The sequence below is a fragment of the Phalacrocorax carbo genome, chromosome 32, assembly GCF_963921805.1.
Source record: "Phalacrocorax carbo chromosome 32, bPhaCar2.1, whole genome shotgun sequence".
Classification (NCBI taxonomy): domain Eukaryota; kingdom Metazoa; phylum Chordata; class Aves; order Suliformes; family Phalacrocoracidae; genus Phalacrocorax; species Phalacrocorax carbo.
In genome coordinates, this window is record NC_087544.1 from 382388 (window position 1) to 401143 (window position 18756).

At 67.0% G+C, this 18756-nt stretch overlaps 1 protein-coding gene and 3 non-coding genes across 6 annotated transcripts; 1 reads left to right on the top strand and 3 right to left on the bottom strand.

Moving 5' to 3' along the window:
* The first annotated feature begins 402 nt into the window (after nucleotides 1–402).
* On the top strand, nucleotides 403–593 carry LOC135310311 (U2 spliceosomal RNA). Its single transcript, XR_010370414.1, has one exon. It is a non-coding gene; the product is annotated as a U2 spliceosomal RNA (small nuclear RNA).
* A 2697-nt stretch (nucleotides 594–3290) lies between these two features.
* On the bottom strand, nucleotides 3291–3481 carry LOC135310312 (U2 spliceosomal RNA). Its single transcript, XR_010370415.1, has one exon. It is a non-coding gene; the product is annotated as a U2 spliceosomal RNA (small nuclear RNA).
* Nucleotides 3482–5801: 2320 nt separating this feature from the next.
* On the bottom strand, nucleotides 5802–5992 carry LOC135310313 (U2 spliceosomal RNA). The gene has a single exon (XR_010370416.1). It is a non-coding gene; the product is annotated as a U2 spliceosomal RNA (small nuclear RNA).
* A 4841-nt stretch (nucleotides 5993–10833) lies between these two features.
* MTA2 (metastasis associated 1 family member 2) lies at nucleotides 10834–18661 on the bottom strand. 3 transcript variants are annotated; one of them, XM_064437432.1, is made up of 18 exons: nucleotides 18305–18661; nucleotides 17166–17233; nucleotides 16918–17011; nucleotides 16166–16283; nucleotides 16008–16071; nucleotides 15785–15902; nucleotides 15578–15680; nucleotides 15387–15486; nucleotides 15105–15293; nucleotides 14942–15016; nucleotides 14771–14829; nucleotides 14575–14672; nucleotides 13771–13910; nucleotides 13458–13686; nucleotides 12918–13007; nucleotides 12424–12626; nucleotides 11776–11924; nucleotides 10834–11248 (listed from the first exon to the last, which is right to left on the bottom strand). In XM_064437432.1, the coding sequence occupies exons 1-18, from the start codon at nucleotides 18330–18332 to the stop codon at nucleotides 11077–11079; spliced, it is 2097 nt and encodes a 698-aa protein (XP_064293502.1). In that variant the 5' UTR covers nucleotides 18333–18661; the 3' UTR covers nucleotides 10834–11076. The 3 variants fall into 3 exon arrangements, with proteins under 3 accessions (XP_064293502.1, XP_064293504.1, XP_064293503.1); XM_064437434.1 differs by having other exon boundaries at nucleotides 12481–12626; nucleotides 18305–18660; XM_064437433.1 differs by having other exon boundaries at nucleotides 12475–12626; nucleotides 18305–18658.
* Between the last annotated feature and the right edge of the window lie 95 nt (nucleotides 18662–18756).

The window sequence follows — 18756 nt, forward strand, 5'->3', positions numbered from 1 at the left end:
TCGCTGAGCTCCAGCCCGGTGCTCTCCGCCATCAGGCGCACCGACTCCCGCGGCAGCTCCACGAAGCGCCGCTCCTCCCGCTCCGCCATGGCCGCGCCGCCGGGCTGCGGGGGGGAGGGCGGCGGGGAGGGCGTGGCGCCGGCAGACCACGCCCTCTGTGGGCGTGGACATGGAAAGCGACCGGCGCGGCGGCGCCCAGCGGCATGCTGGGAGTGTTCGCCGTGCGGGGGGTTCGGCGGGGTTTTGCGGGGCGGGTGGAGGGGAGGCAGGTCGGGAGGTGCGGGAGTGGCGGGGAGTGGAGAGGGGAACGGGGCGGGGGTGGCGGGTCGCGGCGGGGGGGAGCGGGCGTGAGTTGTGGGCGGGGGTGGGTGGGTGAGTAGGGCCGGTGGGGCAGCGGAGGGTATCGCTTCTCGGCCTTTTGGCTAAGATCAAGTGTAGTATCTGTTCTTATCAGTTTAATATCTGATACGTCCTCGATGAGAGGACTTTATATTAAACGGCTTTTTGGGGCCGGGAGTTGGACCCGGAGCTTGCTCCCTCCGCTCCGCGCATCGTCCCGGTATTGCAGTGCCTCCGGGCCCGGTGCACCCCCGCCGGGGGACCTGTGGCTGGTCAAAGGCAGAGCCCGAGAGCTGCGGCTCTACACGCCCCCTCACGGGGGCTCCCACACCCCCCCCCCCTCCCTGTCCCGGTGGTAGCGGCCGTGGCGGGAAAGTTCCCGCCATTTGGCCCGCGCGCGCTCGGGCCGGGCCCAGCCGGGCCAAGGGCGGCCCCCAGCGCCCGGGCTTGTGCCGGCACCGGCGGGGGCAAAAGTCACCATATTTTATTAGAGGAGAATGTTAGAATATTGTGTGATTTGAAACCCGTAACCATTGAAGCTCCGCTAGGCCGCTGCTGTTTTGAATTAAGACACTAACAGAAACTGGGTGAAACAAGGAAGACTTGAGTAGGGGAGTTTCTTCTGAGTCCTCGTAACGCTAGAAACCCTCTTTGTTAGTTATTATTAGTTAAATCTTGTGAAACCAAGGTAACTTGCTATAGAAACCTGGTATGCATCAGTGATGCTGCTAGGAAATCCCCTGAGCCTTCCCAGCTGGATTTGAGTATCAAGAATTCTAATTAATTGGCATTAATAGAGGTCGCCAATTATTACATGGGGATATGAATAGCGATGAAGTGATCTAATAGAAAAAAATAAGGGAAATGTAATAGAATAAGGTAGTTTCGTATGAGTAAGAATTGTGTAACTGATACCAGATGGGCTATTGAGTGATACCGGAGGGATATTAATTGATACCAGGGAACATCTGGTCACCAGCTAACCAAAAATAATATATTTACAAATATAAGAGATAGATAGGAGACGTATTTACAAGCATGATAAGGTCAGGGGAAAAAAATTTTAGACAACAGGAAGAGTCTGGACAAGATTTAAGTATCAAGTCCTGGGTATGCTCTAGTATCGCACCCTGGTAGAAGACGGTCTTTACTAATTAATTGACATGATATTTAGTATTATGGAACAACAATAAATCCTCATTAGAATTTTTTTTTCGTGAAATAAGCACATGGAGGCCCTTGAAAACAAGCCGAAAGAGCCCACGTGACGCTTGAGCGCAACTGGCGACCACGGTGAGGAAGCCGAGCGATGCCCGCCGGCGAAATTTAGACCATCAATGAATTTTACTGATCATGCGCCAAGTACAGTTGGATATATTAGACTAGCATGATTATGAGAAGCCTTTTCCCAGCGATTTAAAGAATACGCACATTTTATGTGTATATAATCGCCGCAATACAACACCCTGACGTGCACATGCGGCGGCGCCAGCCCCTGCGCCCAGCGCTGCAATAAATGCCCACTTTCTAAAAGTCTAAGGAATATGTCTTAGAGAGTGTCTTTCACTGATTTTTATGGTATCGTAACCAAGGCAACACCAAACTGAGTCTGCCCAGAGACTGAGTTCAAACAGCAGACACTGTGAGGAAGACTATCGATGACCACCACGGGCCCCTGGAAGACCACCAATGCACATGGAAACATGAATGTGCATGCATTAAGGATAGTTGCATACGTTAATGATTTAAAATATTACATATACGGTAATTATTGCCTATAAATTGAATGACTATGTATAGTTTGATTGCATATAACGCCTGTACTAGAGCAATTCGGCGCACACTGCATGGCCCGATCCACCATGCCTTTATTTTTTGCACAAGGATGGGTGCTGGGGGGGGTAATGCCCCAAAGCTGCCCCCACACCGAGCCTCTACAGGCATTTATACACTTAAATGTGCTAATAATTATTTAGGTTCTTTCTAATTTCACCTTAAATGCACAACTCCCTTTAAATTCACCATGCACGCTCAGAAAGCGAGGGGTTCTTTGAGCACAGGGGAGTTTCTGGCCTGTGGATGTGATTTTTTTTTTTTTTTTTAGTATTATAATGAGGATAGTTCACCTAAAGGACATGTAGTTTTAGTTCCTACCAGCATCCCCGTCGGTTGGTCTCCAGGGATATTCATGTTATCACTCCATTCTCAGCATCTCCTGAAGTGGGATGGTCCCGTTGATCGGTCTCTCAGTTATCTACAAAGATAGAATCATAAACTAAAATCTTCCCTGTCTCTCAGCTCCCTTCTCTGGCCGCCACATCCTGCTCTGCCCGGCTCGCATGGTTAGTCGGTATGGCTTAGAAAAAAATTTCAATTTTCTTCAGGATACTGCTAATATCCAACCTAAAACCTCCCCTGAGGCAGCCGGAGGCCGGTTCCCCTCGTCCCGTCGCCTGGGAGCAGAGACCAGCCCCCCCCTCACTCCAGCCCCTCTCAGGGGGCTGCAGAGAGCGAGGAGGGCTCCCCTCAGCCCCCCCTTCTCCAGGCTAAACCCCCCCAGCCCCCCAGCCGCCCCCCAGCACACTTGTGCTCCAGACCCTGCCCCAGCCCCGCTGCCCTTCTCTGGACACGCTCCAGCCCCTCCAGGGCCTCCTTGTCCCGAGGGGCCCAAACCTGAGCCCGGCGTTCGCGGTGGGGCCTCCCCAGGGCCGAGCACAGGGGCCCCATCCCCGCCCCACACCCGCCGGTGCCGGCACGAGCCCGGGCGCTGGGGGCCGCCCTTAGCCCGGCTGGGCCCGGCCCGAGCGCGCGCGGGCCAAATGGCGGGAACTTTCCCGCCACGGCCGCTACCACCGGGACAGGGAGGAGGGGGGGGTGTGGGAGCCCCCGTGAGGAGGCGCGTAGAGCCGCAGCTCTCGGGCTCTGCCTTTGACCAGCCACAGGTCCCCCGGCGGGGGTGCACCGGGCCCGGAGGCACTGCAATACCGGGACGATGCGCGGAGCGGAGGGAGCAAGCTCCGGGTCCAACTCCCGGCCCCAAAAAGCCGTTTAATATAAAGTCCTCTCATCGAGGACGTATCAGATATTAAACTGATAAGAACAGATACTACACTTGATCTTAGCCAAAAGGCCGAGAAGCGATACCCGCCGCTGCCCCACCGGCCCTACTCACCCACCCACCCCCGCCCACAACTCACGACCGCTCCCCCCCGCCGCGACCCGCCACCCCCGCCCCGCTCCCCGCTTTGCCCCCCGCCATTCCCGCACGGCCCCGCCTGGCTCTGCGCCCCCCGACCCCCGCCGCTCCCCGGTGACCCCCCGCAGCGCGTCGTCCCGTCGTCCCGTTCCTCCCCATCCGGGGTCCTTATTAGCGTAACCCCGCCTTCTCTCCCCCAGGCCCCGCCCCGCTCGACCCACACGCCCCGCCCTCCCTGCCCTGTTGGACCCGCCCCCCTCGCCGGGCCTGCGCGGCTCTGCCCGCCCTTGGTTTGCATGCGCCACGCCCCGTGCCCGGCCCCTCCCCGGCCCCGCCCCCTCATTCGCATGCCCCGCCCCGACGGGGCGACCCCCAAGGCCTCCGGCGGCGCCTCGCGGCGATGGCGGAGCTCGGGGGGCTCCGCGGGGCCGGCGGGATCGCGGCTGGGAGCAGAACCCGACGCCTGAGGCGCTCCGAGGGCGCGGAGCAGGGACCGGTGCTTGGGCTGGCTCCGAGGGGGCGAGCAACGCGCCTCCCCGACGCGGCCTCGCTGACGCGGGCCTCCAGCGCACACCCGGGGAGCTGCGAGGGCCGGCGGTGGCACCATCCCGCTACGGAGAAGGGTGGGAAGGGGAGGTGACAGCTCAATCAGCCGCGGGGGGAGGGAGCTTCTGGCCCCAAAAGGCGCTGGAAAAAAAAGGCTCATTGCCGAAGCCCAGGAATTGGGGTAATTCCGGGGGCGATTGCGCCCGCCGGCTCCATCGAGGGACAACAGGCCTGCCCCCAACGCTCTAGCTGCTGATTCAAATCACACCGAAGCTTTAAAATGAAGCGGGAGAGACACAGACCAGGGGCAGGAGGGGATGCTCAGGTCAATGATTCGCTACTAGATAAGCGACATGGGTGACCCGTTGTGGATAAATGGCCCCCGGCGGGCGTGCTCGGCTCGCGGCAATATTGCGCGTAAAACGACGCCTCCGCTCTTAAACGTACGTCGTGTGTTTTGGGGGTTATTTTAAGCAGCAGGGAACGGTGTTGGGGTCCCAGATGCGACAGCCAGCGTGTCCCCGCAGCAAGCCGGCTGTCGGCACCGCGCCGGGAGGGCCGGGGGCTCGCCGCAAGGCCGTGCCGCCGTCCCGCGAGAGCGGGGCTGGGCCGAGGGGAACCTCGCGGGGTTCACCGAGAGCGAGCGTGGGGTCCTGCCCCTGCGGAGGAAGAGCCCCCCGCACCGCGCCGGGGGCGACCTGCCGGAGAGCGGCTCCGCCGAGAAGGAGCCGGGGGTGCTGGGGGGCGGCGAGGTGACCCCGAGGCGGCGCCGGGCCCTCGGCGGCAGGACCGGCGGCGTCCTGGGGCGCGGGAACAGGAGCGTGGGCGGCCGGGCGAGGGAGGTCGTCCTCCCGCTCCGCTCCGCCCTGGGGAGGCCGCGGCCGGGGGGCTGCGGCCGGGTCTGGGCCCCCCGGTTTAAGAAGGCCGGGGAGCGGGTGGGGAGAGCCCAGCGGAGAGCTGCCGCGCTGGGTGGGGGGCTGGAGCATCTCCCCGCGAGGAAAGGCTGCGAGACCCGGCTCTGCTCAGCCGGGGGGACGGGGGGAGGCCGAGGGGGGTCTCGTCAGTGGTTCTAAATCGCTGCGGGGCGGCTGCCGCGGTCGGGGCCGGGCTCTTTTCAGCGGTGCCCGACGCCGGGACAAGGGGCAACGGGCACGCGTCGGGACACGGGAACCGCCTTCGCTGGAGGGTGCCGGAGCAGCGGAAGAGGCTGCCCAGAGAGGGTGCGGGGTCTCCTTCCCTGGAGACGTGGAGACCCCGCCGGGACGCGGTCCTGTGCCCCCTGCCCTGGGTGCGCCTGCTCAAGGGGGGGGTTGGACGCGGCGACCCCCAGACGTCCCGTCCAACCCGCGCCATTCTGGGAGTCTGGGCTTTTCGGGGGGCGCCCCATACGGCCCTGAAGGAAAAGGGGGTGCCGGGGTGTGTGTTTCGGGGGGGGCCAGACCCCGGTGGGGAGCACGGGGTACGCTCCAGGCACCCCACGGTGCACGAGGAGGCGGGGACGGTCTCGGCCCTGCGGTGCCAAAGGACCCTGTGCCAGCGAGCTGGGGGGTCGCGGGGCGCCGGGCAGCCCCTGGCAGCTCCCCCCCCCCCCCAACCCCCCCGCGTCATCAGGGCTTTTTGGGTGGTGAACTTTGTTATTAAAGAGGAGGATTTGCGAGAGAGGAGCGTGTGCGGGGGGGGGGGTTTCAGCTCTGCCTTTGACCAGCCACAGGTCCCCCGGCGGGGGTGCACCGGGCCCGGAGGCACTGCAATACCGGGACGATGCGCGGAGCGGAGGGAGCAAGCTCCGGGTCCAACTCCCGGCCCCAAAAAGCCGTTTAATATAAAGTCCTCTCATCGAGGACGTATCAGATATTAAACTGATAAGAACAGATACTACACTTGATCTTAGCCAAAAGGCCGAGAAGCGATACCCGCCGCTGCCCCACCGGCCCTACTCACCCACCCACCCCCGCCCACAACTCACGACCGCTCCCCCCCGCCGCGACCCGCCACCCCCGCCCCGCTCCCCGCTTTGCCCCCCGCCATTCCCGCACGGCCCCGCCTGGCTCTGCGCCCCCCGACCCCCGCCGCTCCCCGGTGACCCCCCGCAGCGCGTCGTCCCGTCGTCCCGTTCCTCCCCATCCGGGGTCCTTATTAGCATAACCCCGCCCTACTCCCATTCGCCCCGCCCCCCTCCCCGTGCCCCGCGCTGATCCGCACAGCCCACGCGTTTCAGTTCGCCCCCCCCGCACCTCACAGGTTCCCCCCAAACATCCACGGGGAGGCTGGGCGGGGGCTCCGAGCGGCCTGATCCGCTTGAAGATGCCCCTGCCCAAGCCCAGCCCCCCGGGACCCCCCGGCCCCGCCACCCGCTCCCCCCTCATCCCATTGGGAAGCTGCAGAGAGCGAGGTGGTCACCCCTCGGCCTCCTTCTCCCCGCTCCAGAAGCCCCCGCGTTCCCCAACCCATGTAATAAGGAAAATTGCTCCGTGTTTCCCTCTGCTTTCCTTTTTTTAACCCCTCAAAACCCCCACCCTGGCACCCATCGGGTCGCATCCCCCCCCCCCCAAGGAGAACCCACGCAGGAGACGGCTGCAAAACCAACCTTTTTACTGCAGAAACTCAGGATGTAGAAAACATTCCCTCATTCCCCCCACCCTCCCCATCCCGCTGTTCCGGCTCCCCCCCAGCCCCCCGGCCCAGGCGCCGCCGCACCGCGATGGGCAGAAAACTCTGCAAAAAGTGGAAAAAGTCCCGGAAAAGCGGCCCTGGGGGGGCTGGGATAGGGACCAGGCGCAGCTGCACCCGCACCTCCCGCCGCGTCCCGGCCACCCGGGCGCTGGCCTCGAAGCGGAGCAACGGCTCCGGCGGCCGCCCGGCTTCCTCTTGCCGCACGATGGCTTCCGACACCTTCTGCTCCAGCTCCAGCGAGTCGCCGTCCGGCCCGTCGGGAGCGTCGCCGTGCCGGAGCTGGCGGCGAACGCGGCGTCGGCCCGTCCACACGCGGTGCCAGACGGCGCAGCTCCACTTCGCCGTCTCCTCGGGGACGTTCGTCCGCGGTCTCTTCCCGTGCGGGAGAGCGGTGCCGTTTGTCGCCTTGGGTAGGCGACGCTTGGAGCCCGCTAACGGCGGCTCCGCTGCGGACGCCGCCTCCGCGTCGGGTCCCGTGGGCGGCTCCGAGTCCTCGCGCTCCTCGCTGGGAGCTCGCGGCGCCTTCCCCGCGGCACAGCTGCACTTGAGGACGTCCCTCAGCACGAAGGCGACGGCAGCGCAGACCTCGCAGAACCAGGGGCTGCGACCGCCGGGCTCCCGGCAGAGCTGCTGGGAACCTCCGGCGACATCCAAGGGAACAGAGATGAGAAAAGCGCCGGCGTTCGCCGCTCCTGGCTCCACCGCGCCCGGCTGGAAGAGCCGCGTCAGCCCCCAAGCCCGGCCCTTGCTGGATTTGCGGCGGTACTGCAGGCTGCGGCAATATTTGGCGGCGTCGCGACAGCAGCGCCCAAAACGCGACGCCGTCTTCTCGTTGACGTTGGCTGCCACGTTGTGGCTCAGCTCGAAGGGATCCTGCAGGTTGAGGGCTCCTAGTTTCAGCCCTTCGTTGGCCTCGGGGGGGGCGGCGGCGGGCGGCAACGGCAACGCCCGGCCTTCCCGCAGCGAGATCACCTGCCCCGGGAAATCGAAGTCCCCAAAAACGTGGAAGAAATCGGCCAGCAGCGAGCCTGCGGGAGAGCGCGGTGAGGGCGGCGCCGGGACGCCGGGAATCCCCCCCCGGACCCCCCGCCCGGCACTCACAGAGACTCTCGGTGTTGGCGCTGGGCTCCAGCGACGCCGCGTCCCGGGGAAAGCTGCAGTCCCATCCGCCCACGACGGCGCGGTCCTCGTCCCCTGGAGCAGAACGGCCCTGAGAGGAGCACCGGCGCAGCGGGGCCACGTATAAAAGAAGACAGAGGGACGGACGGACGGAAGGACCCTACCTGCTAAGTCACGCAGCCGAGCGACGGTGGGCAGCACGGGGGGGCTGCGCGTCTGCAGGTAAAACAGCACCAGCAGCGTCAGGGCGTAGTTGTTGAGGAGGGGTCCGCCCCCGGAGGGGTTTCCTGGGGGAAACGGCGTCAAAAGCTGCGGCCGCGCCCGCCGCCTCGGCGGCCAGGACCCCGCCGCCAGCGTCACCGCCGCGTCCTCACCTGCCAGGCCCTGCTGCTTGGCCCAGAGCCTCACGGCGTAAACCAGCGGCCGCACGCGCTCGTCCGCCTCGGCAAAGAGCTGGAGGAACCGCGTGTTGAGGAGCGCCAGCCTGCGGGGACGTCGCGGGGGACGGAGGCGTCACCGGAGGGGAGATATCCCCCCTCAGCGACCCCCACCTTGCCGGGATCCCGCGTTGTTCCCCCCACCACCACCCACAGACCTGTTGTCGATGGAGATGTCACCCGTCAGCCCCGACTGCTTGTGGCAGAACTTGACGACGGGGCGGCGGGCGGTGGGGACGGCCCGGACGCGGCGTACGCCCGGCACGCAGCGCCGAAGCACGGCCGCCACCAGCTCCAGCACCTCCGGCGTCGGCGTCGCCGCCAAATCGATGTCGCTCAGGATGGAGTCCTCCGCGCCGGAGCCCGAACCGGCCCCGGGAGCGTCTCGCGTCGATGCCTGGAGGGATTTGGTCGGCTCCAGGTCCAGCAGCAGGTCCAGGTCGCAGCCGCGGGTATCGAAGCCGTTGACGGAGGAGCCGAAGGGCACGACGGTGCAGCCTGGGCGGGGAGGGACGGAGCCGCGTCGTGTGGGGGCACGAGGGACGCTGCGGGGGGCACGAGGGACGCTGCGGGGGGCACGAGGAGGAGACTCACCGGGGAAGAACTCAGTGAAGACCTCCTGGAAGAGGGTGACCAGAAGGTGCCGCACGCGCCGCTCATCCTCGCTCAGCTCCAGGAGCCCCACCAGCTGCGACATCTGGGCGTCCACCTGCGGGGATCGGCCTCAGCGGTGGTCCTGTGGGGTGCCTGCCCCACAACACTGCCCCGGGAGAGCCTCAGGACACCCCCAAAACCTCCAGACAGACTAACTGGCAGCCCCCCACCCCCACCCCAGAAGAGCCCAGTCCCCACAGAAGATCCTCAGGACTACTTGCAGTCCCCAACGTGTTCCCCCACACCTGGGAGAGCCTTCGGGACCCCCCAACCCACCAGGAGCCTCTCAAACCCCTGGGAGAGCCTAAGGGACCTCCCAAAACCCCCAAGAGAGTCTTAGGACCCCACCCCGCCAAATCCCCATGAGATCCTCAGAACCCCCCCAACCCCCTAGGAGAGCCTCAGGATCCCTCCTCAAACCCCCAAAGAGCCTCAGGTCTCCCTACAAATCCCCATAAGAGCACCAGAACCCCTTCCGAAACCCCAGGACCACCCCCCCCCCCAAACCTCTAGGAGAGCCTCAGGATCCCTCCTCAAACCCCCACAAGCATCTCAGAACCTCACCATGCATCCCTAGGACAACCCCAAGCCCCTAGGAAAGCCTCAGGATCCCCCCACTAATCCCCAGAAGAGGCCTACGACCCCTCCTCGAACTCCTAGGACCCACCCCCACTGCCAAATCTCCAGCAGAGATCCTCCTCAAAGGGCTGGGGCCCCCCCAAAATAACCTCGGGGTGTCCCCCTGCACCCCTACTCACATCCGGGGCCTGACAAAGCGCCTGCTCCAGCCGCCCTGAGCCGAGGGGCTCCCGTCGGGGGCTGCGTCCCGGGGGTCCGTAGGCAAAAACCTTCTGCTCCCGAGGCCGGACGCGGAGCCGGCGCCCGGCCAAACCGTGCTGGGGTTCCGCCAGCGCCCGCTCCCGGCCCGCAGCATCCCGCAGCTCCACGATGGCGTAGGCACCCTGCGTGGTGGGGGGGACACGCCGTCAGCCCGCTGCCCCCCACGGACCGCCCCCCCTCCCACCCCGGTTCCCCACCTGCCACCACCTTCTCCTTGTCCATCACGACGGCTGCCACGTCCCCAAAGGCTCCGAAATACTCGGCGAGTTCCTCGCCCGAGGTGCCGCGGGCGAAACCGCTGACGAAGAGGCTCCGTTGCTCCTGGGCCCGGCGTTCGGCCCGCAGGCTCCGCAGCCGCTGGTGCTTCTTCCCCCGGAGATGCTCCGCCAGGCTCGGTCCTGCGCGGGGAGGGGAAACGCTGCCGTTAGCCGGTACCCCGGGGCTTCCCCCCCCACCCCCACCCGTTAATCCCCGCCACCGGAGCCCACCCCCGGCCCCACACTCACGGTTGGCGGCGGTGACTTGGCACAGGCGGCAGCGGAACCCGCCCCGTGGGAGCGTCTCCACGTCCGGGTCCGCCACCGGATCGGGCGCCGCGCCCGGGTCGGGGGCCGGGCCGGGGGTTGCATCCGCGGGTGGGCCGGGGCCGGGGTCGGGGTCAGGGTCGGGGGCTGGGCCGGGGGCCGCGTCCATAGCTAGGCCGGTCCCGGTGCCGGTTCCTAGTTCCGTCCCCGGTTCCCAGTTCCGTCCCCGGTTCCCCGAGCCGGTCCCAGTGCCGGTTCTGGGTGTCGTTCCCGGTTCCCTCCCCGCACCACCACCAGCGTCCTCCCGCGCCCGCTCTCCCCGGCACACTTCCGCCGGAAGTAGTCCGTCCCCCCAACCTCCCTCCCGGGGAACTTCCGCCCGAAGCGTTCCGCCCGGAAACGCGACCCGCCGGAAACGTTCCACCCAGAGCCCCCCTACCCCTGGGCTCCCCCCACCCCCGGGCTCCCCCCACCCCACCCCGCGGCACCGGTTTTTGGCTCCCGGTGAAGAAAAAATCATCAGTTTTATTTCCTGTCGCTACAGAACCGGGACAACCCGAGATACAAAACCGGGGGCGTTGCTCCACGTACAAAAGGGGCCCGCGGGGGGTCGGGGGGCAGCGCAGGGGGGGAGGGGCTCCAGACCGGCACCAGGACCCCCTCCCCCACCCCCCCCATCCCCTCGCCATTTCTATGGAAATAAAAAAAATACAAAAGGGGCCCGGCCCGGCGGTGGGGGGGAGGGGGGTCAGTCCTCGAGGACGATGGGCTCCGAGGTGCTGGCGGGGTGAGGGGGGGCAGGGGGCGCCAGGGACCCCCCCCCAGGCCGCAGGGGCATCCCCGGCTTCACCTTGAGGGGCAGGTTGGGGCGACGGGCAGCACGGCGGAGCTCCACGTGCGTCAGCGCCTTCCGCAGCGCCCTGGCGGGGGGACGGGGAGGTCAGGAGTGGCCCACGGCCCGTCCCCCTCTGCCCCATGGCACCCCAGATCATCCCCTCTCTCCTCCCCATGACACCCCATATCCCCTCCTCCACCCCATAGCCCTACAGCCCCCCAGATCCCCCTCCATGACACCCCCAAATCAGCCCTCTTCCTCCCCGTGGCTCCCCAGATCTCCCCCATGGCCACACAGATCACCCACCTCTGCGCCCTAGAGCCCCATATCCCCCCCACTACCCCATGGCCCCCCCATATCCCTCCTATGGCCCCCCACAATATTCCCGCTCTGCCCCACCCCACCACCCCTCTCCCCCCACCCAACAGCACCCCAGCGCCCCCCCCATGCCATGGCTCCTCAGATCATCCCCCCCTCCATCGCACAGCCCCCCAGATCCCCACCACCATCCCAGATCCTTCCCCAAATCCCCCGAGATCATCCCCCCCCCCCCCTTTCCCCCTGCCCATCAGCACCCCACGACCCCCCCCCCCCCACCCCAAGCCCCCCAACCTGGTGTCCTTGGTGGCCACGAAGACGACGGGGTTGGGGGCGTCGGCGGGGTTCAGCTTCTGGCGCTTGCTGGCGGGGGGGGGCCCGGCGCGCAGCCCCGCCGCCAGGGGGCGCCCGTTGGCCGAGAACGGGAGGCCCGAGCCCCCCACCTGAGCGGCAGCGTCAGGCCCCGCCCCATGGCCAATCACAGGCCGCCGACACACCCCCCCCCACTACCCACCGGCCCTGGGAACTGTCAGTCAACCCAGAGGCCGCCCCAGCCCCTCCCTTGTCAATTAGCGCAGTCCCAACCCACAGGCCCTTTCCCCACCAATCAGAGGCAGCCCCATTCCCACAGACCATCCCCCCCCCTTGTCAATCACATCAGACCGGCCCCCACAGCCAGCCCAACCCATTTCCCCAGGCTCCTCCCCCTGCCAATCACACCAGCCCCCCAGCCACCCCACTCCCCGACCCCACCCCCCCTGCCAATCACCCCAGACCCCACCCCTTGTCAAGCACTATACTCCACCCCCGTCAATCACCCCAGCCCCTCCCACAGCCACCCCAATCCCCCAGGCCCCACCCCGTCAATCACCCCAGCCCCTCCCACCCCAGCCCTACTCCCTGTCACTCCCAGGCAGAGCCCGCCCCCCCGTAGCCCCATACCCGGGGGTGGTGGCCCTCGCCGCCCCCTCGCAGCCCCCCAGCGGCCCGTACCCGTACCCGGGGGGGGCGGTGGCCCTCGCCCGCCCCCTCGTAGCCCCTCTTGCCCACCAGCCCTGCCAGCCCCCGGCTCTGGCTCAGCTGGTTGCGGTTGATGGGGGTCTTGGTGCCCCGTGGCGTCTTCGGCTTCAGGGGGGCCTGTGCCGCTATGGGGGGCCGGGGGGGTCAGGTGGGGTCGGGGGGTGGCCCCAGCTCCCCCCAACCCCATAGGACCCCCACCACCACCCCACAACTCCCATAAGAGCCCCAAAATCCAGCCCCCTGCACCCCTAGCCACTCCAGAGCCCTTGGGGACCACTCCCCCCCCCAAGGGTTACACCCCACACCCCTGGTGACCCCCCCCAACAGCCCCCCAGGCTGAAGCCCCCCACCCAGCTCCTCAGACCCCCCCAGGCTGAAGCCCCCCACCCCCAAGGACACGCCCCTCAGCCCCTCACCCAGCTCCTTGACGATGGCGGCGAGGGGCAGCCGGGCCAGCGGGTGAACCTTGAGGGGGGCCTTGGCGGCCTTGGGCAAGCGGATGGAGCCTGTGGGAGGGAACGGCTGGTGAGGAGGAGGAGGAAGGGAGGAAGGGGGGAGGGAGGGAGGAAGGGAGGAAGGGGGGAGGGAGGGAGGAAAAGAGGAAGGGAGGGAGGAGGAGGAGAAGGAGGGAGGGAAGGAGGAAGGAAGGGAAGGAGGGAGGGAATGAGGGAGGGAGGAAGGGAAGGAGGGAGGGAGGAAGGGAAGGAGGGAGGGAGGGAGGGAGGAAGGGAAGGAGCGAGGGAGGGAGGGAGGGAAGGAGGGAGGGAGGGAGGAAGGGAAGGAGGGAAGGAGGGAGGGAGGGAGGAAGGGAAGGAGGGAGGAAGGAAGGGAGGGAGGGAGGGAGGGAAGGAGGGAGGAAGGGAGGGAAGGGAGGAGGAAGGGAGGGAGGAAGGGGGGAGGAGGAGGAAGGGTGGAAGGGGGGGAGGAGGAAGGGCGCCCCCCAGCCCGTCCCCTACACTCGGCCTTGATGGCGTTGGCGTTGATGGGGGCGTAGGGGCGGCGGGCGGCGCGGCGCGGCTGCAGGACGTCGCGGCAGAGGCGGCGCGCCAGGCGGGTGAGGCGGGTGGTCTGCAGCAGGAACGTCTGCCGGTTCTTGGCCAGCAGCTTGGCCCGGCTGGCGCTGGTGGTGTAGGGAGAGAGGCTCTGCGCCTCGGGGCGCGAGAGGTGGCCCCGAGAGTGCGGCTCCTGCGAGGACGGACAAGGTGAGGGGGGGTTAGTAAAGCGAGGGGGGGTCCTGCACCCCCCAGCCTGGCCCGCCCTGGGGCTCACCGAGGCGCTGCGGGCGGCCCCCTCCAGCTGGGTGGGGGTCTTCAGCCCCCCGTACTTCTTCCAGTAGATCCAGCACGAGGCGCAGAGGCGGCACTGCATGTTGGGGGGGCCCCAGGCGTACCACTGGGCAGACTGGGTGGCTATGGTGGGGGGGAAACAGGGTGGGCATGGAGACCTCCCACCCCCGCCCCGGGGTGGGCACAGGGACCCTGGGGCTCCGCTGCCTGCCCTGGGGACCTGCCCTCCAACACCCCCATCCTGCCCCCAATCCCTAAACCCCCCCATGCCCCCCTCCCACCCCCATAGCCCCCTCACTGCCTCCACCCTGTCCCCCACCCTTTGCTACTGCTTCACATCTAACCCCCCACCCCCGCTGCCCCCAGCCCCCCCATTCCTACCCAGAGCTCAGACCCCCATCCCAGGACCCCCCACCCTCAGCACCCCCCCATTCCCCCATCCCCTGCACCCCCCGCCCCAGTGACCCCCCAACCCCAGCATCCCCCCCCATTCCCCCATCCCCTGAACCCCCCCCCCCATTACCCCAGCCCAGGACCCCACACCCCAGTGAACCCCCCACTCTCCCACCCCAGGACCCCACACCCCAACGTCCCCTCTGTTCCTCTGTCCCCAGACCCCCCAACCCCAACATCCCCCCTTCCCAGGGCTCCCCCACCCCAACATCCCCCCTTCCCAGGGCTCCCCCACCCCAACGTCCTCCCATTCCCCCGCCCCCGGACCCCCCCCCACCCCAGCATCCCCCTGTTCCCCCCATCCCCAGGACCCCCCCCACCCCACCCCACTGACTGTGGCAGCTCTCGCAGGTCAACCCCTTCTGGAAGCCGGCCCCGTTCATGCCGGGTTTGGAGCCCACCGAGATGATCTGGTTGGGGTTTGGCTTCGTGCTGCAGAGAAAGGGGGGGGTCAGGGGGGGTCTGTTCCCCCCCACCAGGCCTAGAAGAGGGTCCAGGCCCCCCCAGGAGCACCCCCATCCCCGACTCACTAGGTGGGGATGTAGACTTGCTTCAGCTTGCTGTCCGCCTCCGCTGCTTTCAGCCTCTTCTGCGAGCAGAGACGGGGGTAAGACGGAGGGGGCAACAGCAGGGGGGGCTCGCGGCAGCCCCCCGCAAAGCGCAGCAGCCCCCCCAGAACCGCAGCAAACCCCCTCCTTCACCTGCTGGATGTAGCGGTCGGTGGTCTTCCACATGTAATAAAACTGCACGATGCTGGCCAAAGACTTCCAGGGCAGCTGTGGGGAGAGGAGGGGATCGAGTCCTCGCACTGGGATGGGGTGGGGGGTCTTTGCCCTGTGCCCCCCCCCCCTCCCAGCAACTCACAAAATCCTGCCGGATATCATTGAAGTCCTTCCCGTATTTCTCCAGCGCCTCCTCGAAGAGCATGGCCTCGGAGGCCGACCACTCCTCCATCTCGTCGCGGCACAGCACCGGCCCTCCCTGCGGCACCAGCGTCGACATGGCCTTGGCCAAATCGTAGCCGTTGCGCTGCAGCGTGTCCATGGCGTGGAACTGGGTGGGGGGGTGACACAAAATGGGGAGGGGGATCAGGAAGAGGCCCCCTGATGCGGCGCCGGGGTCTCCCCGGCTCCCCCCAAACCTCACCAGCGTGATGTCCCGGGAGGCGGCGGCGGCGCTCATGTGCAGGCTGGGCTGTCGGATGGAGCTGCTGCAGTCCAGGGCGCGCGCGAAGGTCCCGACGGCTCTGGGGGGTGGGGGGGACGCGCACATGGGTCAGGGGGACACACACGGGGTTGGGGGGGCGTCAGCGGGGACCCCCCCGTGCCCCAGCTCACCGTGCCACCACCAGGAACTGGTCGATTTGCCGGTCCGTCAGGGGGTTGTCGGGGTCCCACACTTTCATCTCCATCTTCTGCTGGTTTCGGTTGTCCGACTCGCCTTGCGGGGGGGGGTGGGAAATGTTGGGGAGGGGGGTGTCAGGCTGAATCCCCCCACCATTCCGCAGTGCCTCCCCCAACATCGCAGAGACCCCCCACCCTTACCTTCAGCCAGCCGGTCTGGGATTTCTGCCTGATATTTGCAGCCCACCCGGATCTCGCCCTGGTCGGCCAGGAGGGTTTTCTGGACCGGGTCGAACACCAGCGAGTAAAAGAAGCAATCCTGGGAGGGGGGATAAATTGGGGGGGGGGCTCAGCCAGGTGGGGAAGGGGCCCCAAATCTGCCCCCCTGCCTTGGGGGGTGGGGGGGGGGGCACGTGGGGCTCACCTCCTTCTCCAGGTACTGGCCCAAGATATCGGTTTCATTGAGGAGCGTCACGCTGCACTTCCCCCTGCGAGGCGCAGAGTGGGGGTCTCACGGTGAGACGTCGCCCCCCGCCCCCACCCACACCCCCACCCCGCACAGCCCCCCACCCCGCCACGCACCGTATGTGGGTGGCCGGCAACGATTCGAACTGCCGGGAGAGGAAAAGCTCGCGGTGCTTCAGCTGGTGACGCTGTTGCTCCGTCATGGTGGGCTGCTTGGATTCCTCCTCAAACTCGCCTGGGCGCAGGCGGCGGGGGGTGTCAGAGGGGGGCCCCCCCCCACGGGTGTCTCCCCGCCCCCCACCATCAAGCAGGGAGGCGCATTGTTCTCCCAGCACCCCCCCCCACCCCCACGATTTTGGCAGCGGCCCAGGCCGAGGGGGGAAGGAAGGGGGGCTCACATGCACGGGAAGCCTGGTGGGGGTGGGGCAGCCCCTGGGGGGCCCCCCCAACCCCCTCATCAGGGCCAGACCCCCCCCGCTTTGCTGGGGAGGGGGGGGCCGCATGGTGAGGCCAGGCTGTGCCTCACTCCTTCCCCACGACACAGCGCTCTGCCCCCTTATCCCACCCCCCAAAAAATCACCCCAGGGATGGCAAATGGGGGAAGAGCAGCTCCCCCCACCCCAAACTGGGGGGCAGCCTAATTCGGGGGTGGGGGTGGGGTTTAAAGACGCACCCTCCCCCCTCCAGCACCCTCAGGGAACTAAACGAACACCCTGTGGTAGGAGCGGTGGCAAGCCGGGATCTGCCCCGTGTCACACCCCAAGCCCTGGGGCAGAGGGAAGGGGGCGGGGGGGGGACGCAGCCGCAGAACCCACCCCTCGCACCCCACCGCCGCCCCCCCCTCGGGGGGCGCAGCCACCCGCACTCACGTGCATTGCTGTCGGCCAAGCTGTTGAGGCTGCTGGAAATATCCCGCCGGCGGAAGAGGCAGACCACCTTGGCCTCCACGTTGCCGTTGGCCGTCTGGGGGGCGCAGGGGAGGGCAGGAAGGTGAGGAAGGGGCAGGGGAAGCCCCCACCCACCCCCCGCCCCGGAATTGGGAGGGGGTCTTCCCCCCACACACCCCATTTCCCCAGGGCTCTGTGCCTCCCCCCAGCCCCTGGAGGCAGTTCCTCACTTTGTTGAGCTCCTCGATGCGGCGGACGAGGTAGGGGTTGCTCGAGGAGTTCTCGAAGTAGACATAATCTGCAGGAGAAAAAGGGGGTGTGGTGAGGGGAGGCCCCCCCCCAAACCACCCTCTTCCTCTAACAAAAAAGAGGGGCCCCATCTCTCCTCTGAAAAAAATTAAGGGGGTGCTTCTCCTCACAGACACAGGGACACCCTCATGGGTGTGGGGGCTCCCCCCCCGTCCCCAGCGGGACCCCCTTGCCCCTTGGGGAGTCCCCATTCCTTACAGACCCAGCCGCCGCTCTTCCCTCGCAGACCCTGGGACCCCCTTCCTCCCTCGCTGAAAGGCAGCCAGCCCCCCCTCTTACAGACCTGGGGTCTCCCACTGACACGGACCCTCCCCCTCATGGGGGGGGGGAACAGGACGACACCCCTCCCCCCCCCCCCAGAAGCCGGGCTCCCCCTTGTCACAGATACAGCCTTGCCCCCCCCCAAGGACCCCTCCTCTTCCTCACAGACACGGTGGGAGGGGGTGATCATCACCCACCTCTGGGGCTCAGGGACCCCCATTCCCTCGCAGTGCCCCCCCGTCCCTCACAGACCCCCCCAAATCCCCTCACGGGACTCCCCCTTTCCCCTTGTAGGGCCACCCTCCTCTCACGGCTCCCCCCCGACCCTCACGGACCCCGTTAATCCCCGCAGTGGACCCCCCCCCTTCCCCTTCTGGGACCCCCCTCCTCTCACGGGTCCCCCCGAACGTCACGGACCCTCTTAATCCCCTCAAAGGACCACCCTCCCCCCTACAAGACCCCCCCCGACCCTCAAGGACCCCCCCTAATCCCGTCACAGACCTCCCTCCTCCTCACAAGAATCCCCCCCACCCCGGACCCCCCCTAATCCCCTCACGGGACCCCCCCCCTCCTCTCACAGACCTCTCTCCTCCTCACAAGCCCCCCCCCGTCCCTCGCGGGACCCCCAAATCCCCTCACAGGACACACACACACCCACCCCCGACCTCCCTCCTCCTCACAAGCCCCGTCCCCCGTCCCTCACGGACCCCCCTAACCCCTTCACGGGACCCCCGTCCCCTCACAGGCGCGGGGCCCACTCTCCCCACGACCCCGCTCGGCCCCCCCGGCCGCCGCTCACCGCCGACACGGTACATGTTGGCCGCCATGGCCGCTCGTTCGGCCGCGCTACCCCCGGGCCCGGCCCCGGCCGCGCTTCATCGCCTCCCGCTCCCGCCGCCTCCGCACCGGCACGACCCGCTCGGGCGCCTCCGGAACGGTTCGGGCGGCTTCGGAACAAGCTCGGCGCGGCCTCGGGTACTTCCGGAGAGACCTCGGAATCTTTCGGAAGGGGTTCGGGCACCTCCGGAGAAGCTTCGGGACTCCTCGGCGCCGCTTCGGGCCACTCCGGAAGAGCTTCGGGACCCTTCGGCCCGGCTTCGGGCACCTCCGGAGAAGCCTCGCTACTCCTCGGGCCACTCCGGAAGAGCTTCGGAACGCCTCGGCCCGGCTTCGGGTTCCTCCGGAAGGGGCTCGGCAAGTTCCGCCAGAACCGGAGCACTTCCGGAAAGGGGGCGGGGTGGGGGGGGGAAC